Raw genomic sequence first — 17917 nt, 5'->3', positions numbered from 1 at the left:
TTCCGATGGCATACACCCTGCCCCGCTGCCACCAGAATGGCAAATCTGGCGCTCAGCCAAATCTCCATTCACTGCAGCGAGACTGGAGAATCCCAGCTACTGGCAAGGTCAGAGAATTCCAGCCATAATCACACTCGTTTCATCAATTCAATCAGCACAGTATGACTATCGGACACGTAACTTCTAAATAGATATTTTCTATGTTGCTATGTAGGCCTAAAAGGTAGGGATATGTTCGGCACAACTTGTGGGGCCGAAGGGCCTGTTTTGTGCTGTAGTTTTTCTATGTTTCTATATTGGGAATGAAACCCTGATATTTTTCAGTGTTCCACAGAAAGGATTTGGAAATTAGATTTTTACCCCAAAGGCTTTATTAAAGGAAAGTCTGAGACAATGGCACAAAAGCAAAAGCTGTTAAAAACTGGAGTTTAAACTTGTTTCTTAACGACACAGTGCAGATCCAACAACACTCAAGAAGCTCAACACCATCCAGGACAAAGCAGCCCCACTTGATTGAGGCCCCATCCACAAACACCCACTCCCTCCACCACCGATGCTCAGTAGGAGCCGTGTGTACCATCTACAAGATGCACTGCAGCAACTCACCAAGGCTCCTTTGACATCTGCAGTGCCACAGCAGATTGCCTCGTGTGTTTTAGTTAAAGTACTGTTTTCCAAAGTTTCATAGAAAAGTAGTTGGAATTGTGGGCAAAGATTCCAACATATTTTACTAAAATAAAATGCCACAGTCATAAATACGCCTGCAATAGTGTCGCACTCTCAGTGGAGTTTAAAAGGTGTGGCTTCAAGTCTCGACCCAGACAGAGACTTTAGCACAAAGTCTAGTCCAGCCCTGCAGCACTGCGCTGAGAGAGTGGAGTACAGTTCTGGTCGCCGCATTATAGGAAAGATGTGGTAGCGTTGGAAAGGGTGCAAAGGAGATTTACCAGGATGTTGCCTGGTATGGTGGGAAGGTCTTATGAGGAAAAGCTGAGGGACTTGAGGTTGTTTTCATTAGAGAGAAGAAGGTTAAGAGGTGACTTAATAGAGGCATACAAGATGATCAGAGGATTAGATAGGGTGGATAGTGAGAGCCTTTTTCCTCGGATGGTGATAGCTAGCACGAGGGGACATAGCTTTAAATTGAGGGGTGATAGATACAGGACCGATGTTAGAGGTAGGTTCTTTACTCAGAGAGTAGTAAGGGCGTGGAATGCCCTGCCTGCGGCAGTAGTGGACTCGTCAACATTAAGAGCATTCAAATGGTTATTGGATAAACATATGGATGATATTGGAATAGTGTAGGTTAGATGGGCTTTAGATTGGTTTCACTGGTCGGCGCAACATCGAGGGCCGAAGGGCCTGTACTGCGCTGTAATGTTCTAGAGCTCGCCAGTGTTGGAGATGCTGTCATTTGAGATGATAAACTGCACTCTCATCCACCCTCGTATTAAACAATCCCGTGGCACTGTTCCTACACAGCAGTGGAATTTTGCGAGTATCCTGGTCAATATTTATCTCTCAGCCAACATTTGAGACACATGGCGAGATCATGTCGCTCACTGGTGTTTGTGGGATCTTACTGTGTAAAACTTGCCACAGCATTTCCACATCAAAATCATTAATTTTAATCTTATAAATGGTTTCAAAGCATTTTGGCACATTGAGAATGTTAAAGGTACTAGATAAATACATGGTCCTTCTCGCTGTGGATGAAAGTGTGGACTGACATTATGGTTTTCAGTAGCGCCAGTGGGAAGCTATCAACAACTACTCATATTTATAAGACCATAAGATAAAGGCACAAAATTTTGCCATTCGGCCCATCGAGTCTGCTCTGCCATTCAATCAGTGCTGATAGGTTTCTCATCCCCATTCTCCTGCCTTCTCCCCGTAACTTTTAAAGCAAACACCCCAAGGTGCTTCATTGGAGTGATTATGAAATAAAGGGCTGGGTTCTGTGGCCGTGTGAGGTCGGAGAATCGAAGGGGAGGCTTCTAGCGCATTTTGTGCTAACCTTCATTTCATTATGCTTTGTAGATTCCAAGTCGGATTCTCCACATTCCCAGGAGTCTCCGATTCTTGGGCGCAGCAGGAACCCAGTGTGAATCAGGCCATTGAAGCCCCTGGTAGAGGGGTAAATGACTGGGCAGTGCCCCTGTCATTGCCAAGGGGGGCGGGGGGACTCCTGAAGAGAAGGGCCCCTTAGGGAGGGGGTGAGGGGCAGGAGTATGCTCCTGAAAGAGAGGACCTTTGACCACCCCATAGCGGGGTGTGTAGGGTTGACTGGAGATCGGGGCGCCCTTTAAAACTGGTGCCTCAATCTCCGTGGAGCTGGTCTTGTGGCATCTTTAGGTCCCCACTTCAAAAAGAAATTCAAAAGGTGGGAGAATTCAGTGAGAATCTCTCCAAGCTCCAAGTGTGATTGAATTGAGAACTGGATCACACCGACCCTCCCAGTGGGCATATCACTGATTTTCCCACAGGGAACAACTGGGAGAATTGCGTCAAAAATACCATAGCAAGCCACATTTGGAGATATAGTCTAGAATTCTCCAGCCGGTCACGACCCACTGCCGCTGCAAGAGAATTCGGCGCTCAGTCCAATCTCCATTCACTGCAGCGGGACCAGGGAATCTCACTGGTGTGAACAGCCCGAAAACAACGTTTATTTATTAGTCACAAGTAAGCTTACATTAACACTGCAATGAAGTTACTGTGAAAATCCCCTAGTTGCCACACTCTGGCGCCTATTTGGGTACACGGAGGGAGAATTTAGCATGGCCAATGCACCTGACCAGCACGTCTTTCAGACTGTGGGAAGAAACCGGAGCACCCGGAGGAAACCCACGCAGACACGAGGAGAACGTGCAGACTCCACACAGGCAGTGACCCAAGCTGGGAATCGAATCCAGGTCCCTGGCGCTGTGAGGCAGCAGTGCTAACCAGATGACCAAAAGCTTTGTCAGACAGGAAGGTTTTATAAAATGTCTTACAGGAAGCAGAGATAGAGAGGGAATTCCAGAGCTTGGGGGCCCAGGCAGCTGAAGACACGGCCACCAAAGACGGAGCGATTAAAAATCGGGGATTCACAAAAGACCAGAATTGCACAGCGCAGATATCTCAGAGCTGTGGAGCCGGAGGCAATTACAGAGATAAGGAGCGGAAAGGCCATGGAGAATTTCAAAATTAATACATTACTTAATAGTCGGATCTAGACATTTGGAAGGCATAGATTTCAGCAGCAGGTAACCTGAGAAAGAGGTGAAGTGACAAAGATGGAAATAGATGTCTGAAGTATGTCAAATAGTCAACTATGCAGGTCTGGAAGAAGAAAAATCATGGACCCTCGTGCTTCTCCTGTTTTTAGCCTGTTGTGTTGTTATAACGATACCATAGAATCTACAGTACAGAAGGAGGCCATTTGGCCCATCGAGTCTGCACCGACAACAATCCCATCCAGATCCCATCCCCATAACCCAACATATTTACCCTCCTAATCCCCCTGACACTAAGGGGCAATTTATCATGGCCAATCAACCCAACCCCGCTGAGATGGACGGAGATAAAGACATGAATCACTCATCAGGATTGGGTAAGCACATTGTGGGTTCATTTGATGTGGCAGAGACACTTGATCAGATTGTCATGATCTTAGTGACTGTCATGCCCCTAAATCATGGAAAAGATCATAAACTATTTCAATCAAACCCTTACCTTTATATTCAAAAAGTAAGTCTCACTGAACCAGTTACAGTTCCTGGAAATTTCCAACAGCAGTTACAGGACAAAAGCTGAACCTTTATCCTTATGAAATCTCACACCTCTCATTGCTAGGACAAATTACGATCAACAAAACTACGGATCTGCACGACTCGTCTCCCCAGCCTGGACTCTAACAAAGGAGGGCCATCAAACTCATTACACCTGCAGGGGCGCTAAAGGTCACCATCTATCTCCTAAGATGAACAATGGAGTTTGACCAGAGGCACAGACACTACTCGTTAGCCTGTAACTGGGGAGGCGATGGCCCAGTGGTATTATCACTAGACTATTAATCCAGAAACTCAGCTAAGGTTCTGGGGACACAGGTTCGAATCCCACCATGGCAGGTGGTGGAAATTGAATTCAATAAAAAAAATCTGGAATTAAAAATCTACTGGCGACCATTGCCGATTGTCAGAAAAACCCATCTGGTTCACTAATATCCTTTAGGGAAGGAAATCTGCCGTTCTTACCTGGTCTGGCCTACATGTGACTCCAGATCCACAGCAATGTGGTTGACTCTCAACTGCTCACAGACAACTAGGGATGGGCGATAAATGCTGGCCAGCCAGTGACACCCATGTCCCATGAATGAATAAAACAAAATAAATACTGACACAGTAATGGGTAACACCACATGACTAATCTTCTAGCCTTTGGAAAGTTCTAATGTTACATTTCTAGGCTTGTAACTCAGTCTGCTTTTTAAATTCCAGCCCAAAAACAAAAATGTCAGAGTGGTGCTCCAGGCTGACAACAGCTTCATCAGACCTGGCTCCTTGAAGCCTGTTTCCGATGGAAGATTATGGCCATCACTTGGCCGAGCAGCCCAAGTCTCTGGAACCAGCCTCACCTCTCTGCGTCACCGTCAACATGAAAGGAATTCTGCAAACCCCTGTTTCAGTTAGCTGGCCCCACCCGAACTGTAGCTCCTCTGTGAAGGAACCTTAACTGGAACTCTGACCTTCTGGACTCTGTCGATCATGTGAACTGATCGCCACATAGGTGGTGCTTTTTCTTCCAAGTTATTCATAGTTGTAAATACTCCTTTTACCTAACTTCATACACACACACATGTATGAGTGTGTGTGTATGAAGTTGTGACCTGTAATGACTTAACGACGTTAGGGGTTGTGAGCTTTAAACAAAATGAAAAAGATTTGCACGCTTAGATTCAAATTTATACACGACTGGTTTATGGGAAGAGAGGTTCTCTGCACAGAACAGAAACTGAAACTATGACAGAAGCAGGTGAAACACCCCAATGACCACACGACTTGCTTTTAAAGCAATCATACAACCACTTAAATATGTAACATGACATTCTCTGGGTTTGAATGTGTGAATAAACTATATTTCTGATTTAATCATAAAGAGTGTTTGCTGCGAATCACCGAGGGTTTGGGGAAATGACCTATTCCAAAAAAGTAGAATAATTCTGCAACCAATTGATGGCGAGAAAGAAAAATTCTGTTTTGCCTCTCTGTCCTTTACAGTGAAAAAGTGGTCCATCAGATGGACGTTGTTGGAAGGGCGAAATTCTCAAGTGGCTGATTTTTCTACAGTTGCAGTAGGCACAATATGAAAATATTCACCAAGTCAACATTGGATTCTACTAAATTCCCTGTGACAACACTCACTCATCCTGTGGGTTTTCAGCTGATGGTTAAAAGAACAGGAGCTGGGAGTTGTATGCCACACTGAGACCTTTACCAAATCATTGAGTAAATACAAACTCAAGTTTAATTCATCTGCTAACAATGCGTGTTACAACGGAAATCCAGACAAATGGAGCTACATAAATCTTTTCGTTACCCTTTCCTATATGGTCTGTCAAATCTGCAAACACTTCTCCACAACCTATGACAAATAAAAATATGTTTATGATGTTAAACATTGCATTACATTTTTATTTGAAAGATATTGTCCGCGTTTACAAAGTAAACAAATATGGTCAACTATCAAGAACAGCAACTAAAAACTTTGCAATCATTTCCCAAACAATTCAGTTATAAATTCAGATCAAAGCAAACAGAACTGGCACATGCCTGACGACTGTATCTGTTTACACATTCCGCACATTTTTACTGCTTTGTTTTCATTACAAAAGCGTTTCTCTGGAAAAAGATGTTGATCATGATGTTCTTAATTAAACTCAGTGATATATTTTAAGTTGCTTGCTTGCCAAAAAAACAATCTTTAGTGATATTAGGTTGCATAAACTAGGGCTGGATTATGTTGAGGAGAGAAGGTCTGATCTTATTGCGATATTTAAGATGAGTCAAGGATTTGATATCTTAGCTACAGAGGGAAACAGATTAAGGGACATAAGCAGTAAATTCAAGCTATGTCATTCAAGAGTGTACAGTTCCACCCAACTCTCCTCCTGCCTCAGTTCAATTGCTGCTGAAATGCTCCATCTAGTTATCTCTAGAGTTGGTTCGTCCAAAACTTCCTAGACCAGCTTCCCATTTTCCAGCTCCAATGGGCTCTGACGAAGGGACGTAGACTTGAAGCATTAGCTCTATTCTCTCTCCACAGATGCTGGCAGACCTGCTGAGATTTTCCAGCAATTTCTCTTTTTGTTCCCATTTTCCAAACTCTGCAAACGTAATATCATCCAAGCCAAATCCTAACACACAGCAAGTCCCATTCACCAGTCACCCATAGAATTCCTACAGTGCAGAAGGAGGCCATTCAGTCCATCAGGACTGCGCTGACTCTCTGAAAGAGCATTCTACCCAGGCCCACCCCACTGCCCCATCCATGTATTTCCTATAGCCAAACCACCTAACCTGCACAGCTTTAGAATGTGGGAGGAAACCGGAGCACCCGGAAGAAACCCACACAGACACGGGGAGAATGTGCAAACTCCACAGTCATCCAAGGCCAGAATCAACCCCAGGTCCCTGACGCTCTGAGACAGCAGTGCTAACCAGTGTGCCACCGTGCCGCCGCCCACATTGCTCACTGACCTATATTTGCTCCTAGTTAAAGAGTAATTTGATTTTGAAACTTTCATCCTTCTTTTCATAACCGTCCCCATCCCTCCCTATCTCTGTAAACCACTCCAGCCAGACAGCATTCCAAGATCCCCACGCTCCTCCAATTCCGGCCTCTTTTGTCCACACATTGGCAGCCCTGCTTTCAACTACTGAGGCCGCAAATTCTAGAATATTCCTCTCATAAACCTCTCGCCCTCATTAGCATCCCCCCTTCCCCTTCAGAATGTGTTTAAAACCCCCCCTCTCTGACCAAGCCTTTGGTCAGCTGTCCAACATCTTCAAATGTGGCTCAGTGCTGAACTATATTCGATTATTCCTATGAAGTGCTTTGGAACTTTGGAAAGTCACTCTGTAAAGGTAAGTTTCTGCTGCATTCTGAGATTAAGATGCATTTCCTCAGACAAGGGCAAGTGGAAACCCTCTCTCCAGAAAGCTGTTGAGTTTGGGGAGGGGTGGGTCAACTTGAAATTGCAAAATTGAGAACAATCGGTTCTGGATGCCTGAAGATTGGAGGGTGGAGAATGTTGTGCCTTTGTTTAAGAAGGGCTGCAGGGAAAAGCCTGGGAACTACAGGCTGGTGAGCCAAACGTCTCTAGTGGGTAAGTTGTTCGAAGGTATTCTGAGAGACAGGATCTACAGGCATTTAGAGAGGCAAAGACTGATTAGGGACAGCATGGCTTTGTGAGTGGAAAATCATGTCTCACGAATTTGATTCAGCTTTTTGAAGGGGTAACCATGAAGGTAGATGGGGGCAGTGCAGTTGATGTTGTCTACATGGACTTTAGCAAAGCCGATGACAAGGCACTGCATGGTACATTGTTGCATAAGGTTAAATCTCACAGGAAGATCCAGGGTGAGGTAGCCAATTGGATATAAAATTGGCTTGATGGCAGAAGACAGAGGGTGCTTGTAGAGGGTTGTTTCGCAAACAGAAGGCCTGTAACCACCGATGTGCCTCAGGGATCGGTGCTGGGCCCACTGTCATTTATATTAATGATTTGGATGAAAATTTAGGAGGCATGGTTAGTAAGTTTGCAAATGAGACAAAGGTTGGTGGCATTGTGGACAGTGAAGAAGGTTATCTAGGATTGCAACGGGATCTTGATCAATTGGGCCAGCGGTCTGATGAATGGCAGATGGAGTTTAATTTAGATAAATGCGAGGTGATGCATTTTGGAAGATCAAACAAGGCAGGACTTACTCAGTTAATGGTAGGGCATTGGGGAGAGTTATAGAACAAAGAGATCGAGAGGTACAGATTCATATCTCCTTGAAAGTGGAGTCACAGGTGGACAAAGTGGTGAAGAAGGCATTCGGCATGCTTAGTTTCATTGGTCAGAATATTGAATACAGGTGTTGAGACGTCTTGTTGAAGTTGTACAAGATGTTGGTAAGGCCACAATTGGAATACTGTGTACAGTTCTGGTCACCCTATTGTAGGAAGGATATTATTAAACTAGAAAGAGTGCAGAAAAGATTTACTAGGATGCTACCGGGACTTGATGGTTTGAGTTATAAGGAGCTTAGGAGGCTTAGGGGTGATCTTATGGAGGTCTTTAAAATAATAAGAGGTCTAGATAAGGTAGATAGTCAACATATTTTCCCAAAGGTAGGGGAGTCTAAAACTAGAGGGCATAGGTTTAAGGTGAGAGGGGAGAGATACAAAAGGGTCCAGAGGGGCAATGTTTCACATAGAGAGTAGTGAGTGTCTGGAACGAGCTGCCAGAGGTAGTAGTAGAGGCAGGGACAATTTTGTCTTTTAAAAAGTGTTTAGACAATTACATGGGTAAGATGGTTAGAGAGGGACATGGGCCAAACACGGGCAATTGGGACTAACTTGGTGGTTAAAAAAGGGTGGTGTGGACAAGTTGGGCCGAAGGGCCTGTTTCCATGCTGTAAACTTCAATGACTCTAACAATCGATTTTTGTTAGCGGATGTACGAAGCATCACACAACCAGGGTGGTGGGGTTGATGGAGTAAAAATATAAATTCGCTATGATCTAAATCAGTGGTACGGCACGGTAGCACAGTGGTTAGCACTGCTGCTTCACAGCTCCAGGGACCTGGGTTCGATTCCCGGCTCGGGTCATTGTCTGTGTGGAGTTTGCACATTCTCCTCGTGTCTGCGTGGGTTTCCTCCGGGTGCTCCGGTTTCCTCCCACAGTCCAAAGATGTGCGGGTTAGGTTGATTGGCCATGCTAAAATTGCCCCTTAGTGTCCTGAGATGTGTAGGTTAGAGGGATTAGCGGGTAAATATGTCGGGATAAGGGGATAGGGCCTGGGTGGGATTGTGGTCGGTGCAGACTTGATGGGCCAAATGGCCTCTTTCTGCACTGTAGGGTTTCTATGATTCTTCTATGATGATGGTGAGGACTAATTGAGATGTTGGAGAACTTTGATAGGTCTGCAAGGTAGCTGGGCGGAGAGAGTGGATGTGAGGTGGGGGAGTGCATCTGAGAAAGGTGGGGGCACAGAGTCGTGGGAGCCGGGGAGGCAGAAGGAGTAAAGAGGGTGGGGGGCTAGGCATGAGGCGGAGAGGGTGAGGAATAGGCTGTGAGAGTGAGGGGTGGGGAACAATGGTCTTTTCCACAATTGTTTTGCAGTCCCTGTTGAAAAAAAGTAAAGTAAGTTTATTTATTAGTCACAATAAGGCTTACATTAACACTGCAATTAAGTTACTGTGAAATTCCCCTACTCGCCACAGTCCGGCATCTGTTTGGGCCAATGCACCGAACCAGCACGTCTTTCAGACTGTGGGAGAAAACCGGAGCACCCGGAGGAAACCCACGCAGACACAGGGAGAACGCGCAAACTCCACACAGACAGTGACCCAAGGCTGGAATCAAACCCGGGTCCCTGGCGCTGTGAGGCAGCAGTGCTAACCACTGTGCCACCATGCCGCCCCTGAAAAATATTCCGAAAGTATATAGAACAGACCCGAGGGGCTGAATGGCCTACTCTTCTTCTCATGTGCCTTCGGTGCAAATTCCAAATTCCATTTGGTAGCTTGTGCTACCAAATAAACCTGTTGGACTTTAACCTATTGTTGAGAGACTTCTTTCTGTGAAAATTCCAACCCAGCTGCCAGCTTATAAAATAGATTACTTTTCAGTTTGGTAACTTTCATTCCCTGTGACTGTTACCTCAAATAATATTCCAAATGCAACAGCTCTAACATTCCCCTTCTTCCCAAAGAGATAAATTCTAAACACTTCCACTTCTGCCCCGACCTGTCTCCCAGAGCATTGCAATTTCTGGGTGAGTTTCCATTCGAGAGCAACTGAGGTGGAATGACCAGGACTCAGAAGTAGCAAATGATGATACACTGAATGACCTGACTTACTGACAATCACACAACATTCTTGGCGTTGTTATCGGTTACCTTATTCAATCTACTCGGCTGACCGAGACAGCTCCACAAAACCGCACAAAGTTCAGCCCTATGCTTTGTGGATAGGCACAATGTTGTTCTAGACATTTCAAAGGAACAATGTGTTGCTGACTCAATTACTGTCTTGCGAGTTTAGCATTTTTGTTCTTATTCTGTCCAAGACTTATTTATAGTACCAAAGTAAAAGCATAATAAATAGGAACAGGATGGAGACCATTTGGAACATTGAGTCTGCTACATTGTTCAATACCATCATGGTTGCTCTTGGCTTTCAACTCCTCTTCCTTGCCCATTGTCTTTTAAAAAGCCTTTAGACAGTTACATGGGTACGATGGGTACAGAGGGATATGGGCCAAATGCAGACAATTGGGACTAGGTTAAGAGGTTTAAAAAAAAAGGGCGGCATGGACAAGTTGGGCCAAAGGGCCTGTTTCCATGCTGTAAACCTCTATGACTATGACTCATTCCCCAAATCTCCCTGACAGACCAATTATCTGTCAACTTAGCCTTTAATATATTCAACAATGGAACTTCTACAACCTTCTGGGGTGGGAGAATTCCAAAGATTTGCAACCTTTTAGGTAAAGACATTTCTTCTCATCTCGGTCCTAAATTATTGACCCCTTATCTTGAGACCATATCCCACCTCCTGCCTGTTAGATTCCCAGCCAGAGATTTTAAAAATGTTTCCCTTTCTCCTTGGCTCCCGGTAACATTGACTCTGACTGGAATTCTCCAGCTGTTCACACTCCGGCGCTGCTGCTGGCGGGAATGGAAAATTTGGCGCTCAGCCAAATCTCTATTCACTGAAGAACAAAGAATAGTACAGCACAGGAACAGGCCCTTCGCCCCACCAAGCCTGTGCCGATCACAATGTCCTATCTAGATGGACTGCCTGTATCGCTCTATTCCCCACCTGTTCATGTGTCTATTCAGATAAGTCTTAAATGTCGCTGATGAATCTGCCTCAACCACCTCACTTGGCAGCGCATTCCAGGCCTCCACGACCCTCTGTGTAAAACACTTCCCCTGCACATCTCCACTGAACCTTTCCCCCCTTACCTGAACTTGTGTTCCCCTTGTAATTGTCATTTCTGCCCTGGGAAAAAGCTTCCAACTGTTCACCCTATCTATGCCCCTCATAATTTTATAAACTTCTATCAGGTTGCCCCTCAGCATCCGTCTTTTCAGGGAGAACAATCCCAGTTTATTCAATCTCTCCTCATAGCTAATACCCTCCATACCAGGCAACATCCTGGTAAACCTTTTCTGTACTCCCTCCAAAGTTCTGTGAAAGGTGCTATATAAATGCAGGTTTTTTTCTAAAGTATGCTTTACTGATTGAGCACTGCTGATTGGTTGCTTTGATACATTTCCAGTAACTTGCACCCCAAACACTTTATTTTGACTGGTTTGCTGAAGATGGGTTCCTATTAGCTATAAAGATATTTACTTTAGGTTAAATTCTGCATCTTACCTCAACAAACCAGCAGCACTAACTCTAGGCCACTTGTCATACTCTCAACTGGAATTCATTTTAATATTCTTTCACAGGATGTGGGTGTCGCTGGCTGGCCAGCATTTATCACCCATCCATAATTGCCCTTGAGAAGGTGGTGGTGAGCTGCCTTCTTGAAACACGATGTGGAGATGCCAGCGTTGGACTGGGGTAAACGCAGTAAGTGAGTGGGAGATCTCCCACTCAACTGACGAAGGAGCAGCGCTCCGAAAGCTAGTGGCGTTTGCTACCAAATAAACCTGTTGGACTTTAACCTGGTGTTGTTAGACTCCTTCTTGAAACACAGCAGACCATGTGTTGTAAATACACCCACAGTGCTGTTAGGGAGGGAGTTCCAGGATGGTTGTCAGTCCATATGGTGTAGGTATACCCCCAGTGCTGTTAGGGAGGGAGTTACAGGATTTTGACCCAGCGAATGTGAAGGAAGAGCGATTTATTTCCAAGTCAGGATGGTCAGTGGCTTGGAGGGGAACCTCCAGGTGGTAGTGACCTCCTTGACTTTTTGATGTCATCTTTCTCAGTTCCATTCTTAACAGAACCATAACTACCTCTTTGCACTGCCAACTTGGCAGCAGCCTTGCTAGCAACCTTGCCTCTGGGTTCAAAGGCATTGGTTTCAAAGTTTACACGAGGGCATGTCTAAACTGGCACACCAAATATTTACTGTGGTATCGAGGGAGCATTGCACTGTCTGAACTGTTCTTCAGGTGAAAGCAAAGACAACCTGTCTGCCTGTTCAAAACAAAAGATTGTACAGACATTGGAATAGGTGTAAAAGAAAAACAATGTGCAAGGATAATACCAGAACTCAGAGGATATACTTGTCAGCACAGATTAAATAGGCTTTTGTTCACTTCTCTCCAGCAGTGATTCCCAACTTGTGCTGCAGTGTACTGGTGTGTGTGAAGACTCCCCAAGTGTGCCGCAAAAACGGACTCAAAATGATTACAAGTTCAAGCAGCTTTATAAAACCCTCGTCAGACCCCACTTGGAGTACTGTGCTCAGTTCTGGTCGCCTCATTACATGAGGGATGTGGAAATGATTGAAAGGGTGCAGAGAAGATTTACAAGGATGTTGCCTGGATTGGTTGGTATGCCTTATAAGGATAGGCTAAGGGAGCTCGGTCTTTTCTCCTTGGAGAGACGAAGGATGAGAGGTGACCTGATAGAGGTATACAAGATGTTGAGAGGCATAGATCGGATGGATTCTCGGAGGCTTTTTCCCAGGGCTGAAATGGCTGCTACGAGAGGACACAGGTTTAAGGTGCTGGGGAGTTGGTACAGAGGAGATGTCAGGGGTAAGTTTTTCACTCAGAGGGTGGTGAGTGAGTGGAATCGGCTGCTGTCAGTGGTGGTGGAGGCAAACTCGATAGGGTCTTTTGAGACACTTCTGGATGAGTACATGGGACTTAATAGGATTGAGGGTTATAGGTAAGCCTATATATAAGCCTAGGTAGGTAGGGACATGACCGGCGCAACTTGTGGGCCGAAGGGCCTGTTTGTGCTGTATTTTTTCTATGTTCTAATTAAACTAAAACTAACCTTCGTCTTCAGCTCCGACAAACCTCAGGCCTCCCGCACATGGGAAAGAGCCGCACATGCGTGTTTACGGTTTTTTACATTAGTCGGGCCCATGCGATGATCAACGAGACTTGGAGCTGAAGACAAAGGCTCCTTGTGCCCACACAGAAAGCGAAAACTCAAAAAGGCCACAAAAACCCTGGGAGAAGCAAGAGAGACAGAGAGAGGTTAAGAAAATGCAGGAGAGAGGGCAGGGAAGAGTTAAAAACGAAATTCCCAGTAAGCAAGGAAGACAGAAGTGCAAAGCAGGACCAATCAAATTAAGAAAAGAAACAGCCTCCAATTGGAGAATGTGTAGCAAGGAGGTGGGCTGGGGAGAACGCGGGCCGAACATCATCCCAAAATAAGTCTTTGGCTAGAGGGCAGTTCAGAGAAAATAGGTGCGCCTCAAATTACTTTTGCAATATCTAACTTTTGCACATTTTGCAAAAGTGTGCCCTGATATATAAAGGGTTGGGAACCACTGCTCTAGAAAAGAGAAGGCCGAGGGAGGTGAGTTCTTTAAGATAAAGGGTAGACATTGGGTGGGATTTTCTATTGTCCGGTGCCACTGAAAGTCAGTGGACTCTTGGCTGTCCTGCCCCATCCCCGACAGGGGTATGGAAAATCATTGAGAAGTTTCTACCTATCAGAGAGTCCAAAACCCAAGTTCATAAATGAAAGAATCATCAATGTGTAACTTAGAAAAACATCTTTACCTAAAGAGTGGCAAGAATGTGGAACACGCTACCACAGGAAGTTGTTGAGGTCAACTGTATAATATGAGGGGAAGCTAAATAGAGAGAAGATTCATTTATAAAGTTTGATGAAGAGGGATGATAACAGGCTCATCTACTGTGTCTGTTTCTGTGCTGTACGTTGAGCCAGTTTAGCTCAGTTGGCTGGACGGCTATTTTGTGATGCACAGTGACACCAACAGCATGGGTTCAATTCCTGTACGGGCTGAGGTTATTCATGAACCTTCTCAATCTTGCCTCAGGTGTGGTGACCCTCAGGTTAAGTCACCACCAGTCAGCTCTCCCCCTCAAAGGGGAGAGCAGCGTATGGTGATCTGAGACTATGGTGACTTTACCTTTACTCTGAATTACAGCTTGTGGCTCACTCAGTAATACGCTTGCTTCGAGGTTCTGGGTTCAGATTCTACTCCAGGAATTGGTCATAAAATCTCAAGGTTGATGTTCCAGTGCAGTACTGGGGGTGTGCTGCATTGTCATGAAATGTTAAACCATCTGCCTGGGCAGCTGTGCCTCCCATCCATTGACTCTGTCTACACTTCCCGCTGCCTCGGCAAAGCAGCCAGCACAATTGAGGACCCCGTGCACCCCGGACATTCTCTCTTCCACCTTCTTCTGTCGAGAAAAAAGTACAAAAGTCTGAGGTCACGTACCAACCAACTCAAGAACAGCTTCTTCCCTGCTGCCGTCAGACTTTTGGATGGACCTACCTCGCACTAAGTTGATCTTTCTCTACACTCTAGCTATGATTATAAGACTACATTCTGCACTCCTTTCTTTCTCTATGAACGGTATGCTTTGTCTGTATAGCGCGCAGGAAACAATACTTTTCACTGTATACTGTGACAATAATAAATCAAATCAAAATCAAATTAAACAAGCATGGCTGAGTACTCCAGTGCCTGCAAACCTCTCGCCATAATGAAAGGCACTATACCAATGCATATAATACCCTTTTGACCCTTTGACAAAGAGTCATCTGGACTCGAAACATCAGCTCTTTTCTCTTGTCACAGATGCTGCCAGACCTGCTGAGATTGTCCAGCATTTTTTCTGGAATGCTATCTTTGTTTCTTCTTGATGTGATGTAGATTTATCTCCAGTTAAAATCGACCAATGCAATTAAAATTTGTATGTGAAATATTGGTGCAGAATGACTGTGGTGGTTTTCTATATAAAAGTCACTGGACCCAAGGGAAGTAAGCAATGAAATGAAGACAGCTTGAAAGAAAGATCTGGATTCAGTGGAATAATCAAGCGAGTGCTGTGAAGTTTCCTCACTTGTTGCAATTTGGGAAATTTGCCATATTTATTTCGCTCCCCTTTCCCAGTGTTGCCCCATTCTACTGCGACCACATCATCCTCCCACTCCTTCATTTCTTTTAACAAGTCGATCTGTCTTTTCAAGGTGTATATATTCTAAAATTTTCTTAACTCCTCATAATTTTAGCTGAAAGTGTTCGGCGGCACCAAGTATTCCCCGCAAGCTGGGGCAGATGTTGCCAGACAGTGATTTTCCGAGTGTCACATTTGATAAGACTGTGCCAAACTCTCAATGCACTGACTCACCCCAGCGATCGGACTTCTCCGGCGTCCTGCCGATCTCATACTTCCCAGGTAATTCCGAAGCTCGAAATCCCCAGGGATTATTCCCGAGTGAGAAAGAGCACATCCCGATCTCAGTGACTCCCCATCTCTCCTATAAGTGAGCTGCACTCAGACCCTTTATATCTCAACCCAGCCCAGGGGTGCTGACAAGCGCTGACACTTGATGAGTTATGGACAGGAGTCTTGTCCAGTTAGATTGCTACATTGGTATGATTGACAAGTAACTGGGGCCATTCAGAGGGCTGCTTGGCTGGAGTCTTGTCCAGTTAGAGTGTTACATTGGGGTGATTGACAGAATATTCACCCAGTCACAACGCCCCATTGGTAGTGATTGACTGAGTCTTGCACAGTGAGAGTGTTACATTGACAGTGAGTGACAGCTGATTTGAGTCAACTTAGATGATTGTAAACAAATCACCAAGAAATTCAGTGGAGAAATTGAGGAGAAACCTCTTTACCCAGAGAGTGGAGAGAATGTGGGCCTCGCTGCCACAGGTGAATAGCATAGATACATTTCAAAGAAAACAAGAGAACAAGAAAGAAGGGAATAGAGGGTAACAACCGTAGATTTTGATGAGAAAAGATGGGAGGAAACTCAACTGGAGCATAAACACCAGCATGGAATGATTGGGCCAAATGGCCTGTTTCTGTGTCGTATATCCTATCTAATCCCCTTCCGTGACCGCTGGGCACCGCAGGGGCTGGGATGTATTATCGACCCTGATAATCACCTTTTGGTTTGAAGTTTTAAGTTTCCTTTCGACTTTGTTTTTGGTTCGGGCTGTTCCCCCTTTCTTTTGGGGAGCTGCCCCTTTTAATTTGTCCCTAAGTTAATTTGAGTTCGTTTACTTGGTTGGTGTTGAAAGAAATATCTAATCCTGCACCTATTCCCTCTGTTGGCACAATGGTTAGCACTGCTGCTTCACAGTGCCAGACCTGGGTTCAATTCCTGGTTTGGGCTCACTGTCTGTGCGGAGTCTGCACGTTCTCCCCGTGTCTGCGTGGGTTTCCTCCGGGTGCTCCGGTTTCCTCCCACAGTCCGAAAGACGTGCTGGTTAGGTGAATTGGCCGTGCTAAATTCTCCCTCGGTGTACCTGAATAGGCGCTGGAGTGTGACAACTAGGGGATTTTCACAGTAACTTCATTGCAGTGTCAATGTAAACCTATTTGTGATGCTAATGAATAAACTTTTAAAAAGCTTATCTCTCCAATGTGATTGGTCAAGGAAGACTTCTCCTTTTGAAATCCATGTTAACCATCATTATTAGATTTTCAATTTGATCCTTCAATAGTGATTCCGGATTGAAGAAAAAGTGGGACTGTGTCAATCCCGTGCACGAATATAAAATACACCACCATTGTCTCCTTTACACCATTGAGAGTGGCCTAAAATACATGGCAATGTTTGCATGTAGATTTTGCTGGTCTGTTTGAGTTACATGCTCATGGTCACAATTTATGTACACTTAAAGTGGCCAGAAGTTGTTATCATGAGATCTATTACAACTGAATAAAACTTTAAAAAGCTCAATGACTTTTTTGCAAGATTTAGTAAACTGGAACAGATTGTTAGTGATAATCATTCACAGTTTACTTCACAAGAGTTTGAGGATTATCTCAAAGTAATTGGTATTTAGCATATAAAATCCATGCCTTATTATCCATTAATCAATGGATTAGCTGAAAGATGTGTACAATCCTTCAAGCATTCTTTAAAAGCTTCAAAAGAGCAAGGTGCATTATTACATCATGTGAATAGCTTTTTGGTATCTTATAGAAACACTACCCAACATTCACCTGTATCATTACACTTAAAGGGAAAGTTGAGAATTATGTTTGATTTGCTATTATCTCCAGAAACTTCAGAGATAGTAAAGCATCAACAACAATCTCAAGTCGCTGGAAGAGAAGTGAGGGCAAAACAGTGGTCATTTCTGAAGGAAATCAAGACTTTGCAGGTAATTATGCCATGAGTGAGAAATGGTTGCCAGCCATAGTTTTAGCAACTTTAGCAACAGATCCAGGTTCTTAAACAGTTCAAACAGAAAAGGAATCAGTCATGCTGACCATTATTAAAGAGGAGATAGCAGGGCATCTGGATAGAAATGGTTCGATCAATCAGACGCAGCATGGATTCATGAGGGGAAAGTCGTGCTTGACGAACATGTTGGATTTTTATGAAGATGTGACTAGGGCGGTTGATGGAGGAGAACCGGTGGATGCGGTGTTTTTGGATTTCCAAAAGGCGTTTGATAAGGTGCCCCATAAAAGGCTGCTGAAGAAGATTAGGGCACACGGAGTTGGGGGTAGTGT

The 17917-nt window shown here is 44.7% G+C and overlaps 1 protein-coding gene across 1 annotated transcript in view; it reads right to left on the bottom strand.

Annotated features, from left to right (window-relative positions):
• Positions 1–15718, bottom strand: part of spata1 (spermatogenesis associated 1) — a 55464-nt gene extending 39746 nt beyond the window's left edge. The window contains exon 1 of the mRNA XM_078218986.1: positions 15566–15718. Within this exon, the coding sequence (XP_078075112.1) occupies positions 15566–15604 (39 nt within the window). The 5' untranslated portion in view covers positions 15605–15718. The remainder of the gene's footprint in view (positions 1–15565) is intronic.
• Between the last annotated feature and the right edge of the window lie 2199 nt (positions 15719–17917).

The sequence above is a fragment of the Mustelus asterias genome, chromosome 8, assembly GCF_964213995.1.
Source record: "Mustelus asterias chromosome 8, sMusAst1.hap1.1, whole genome shotgun sequence".
In the NCBI taxonomy this organism is placed as follows: domain Eukaryota; kingdom Metazoa; phylum Chordata; class Chondrichthyes; order Carcharhiniformes; family Triakidae; genus Mustelus; species Mustelus asterias.
This window is presented reverse-complemented; position numbering and strand designations above follow the sequence as displayed.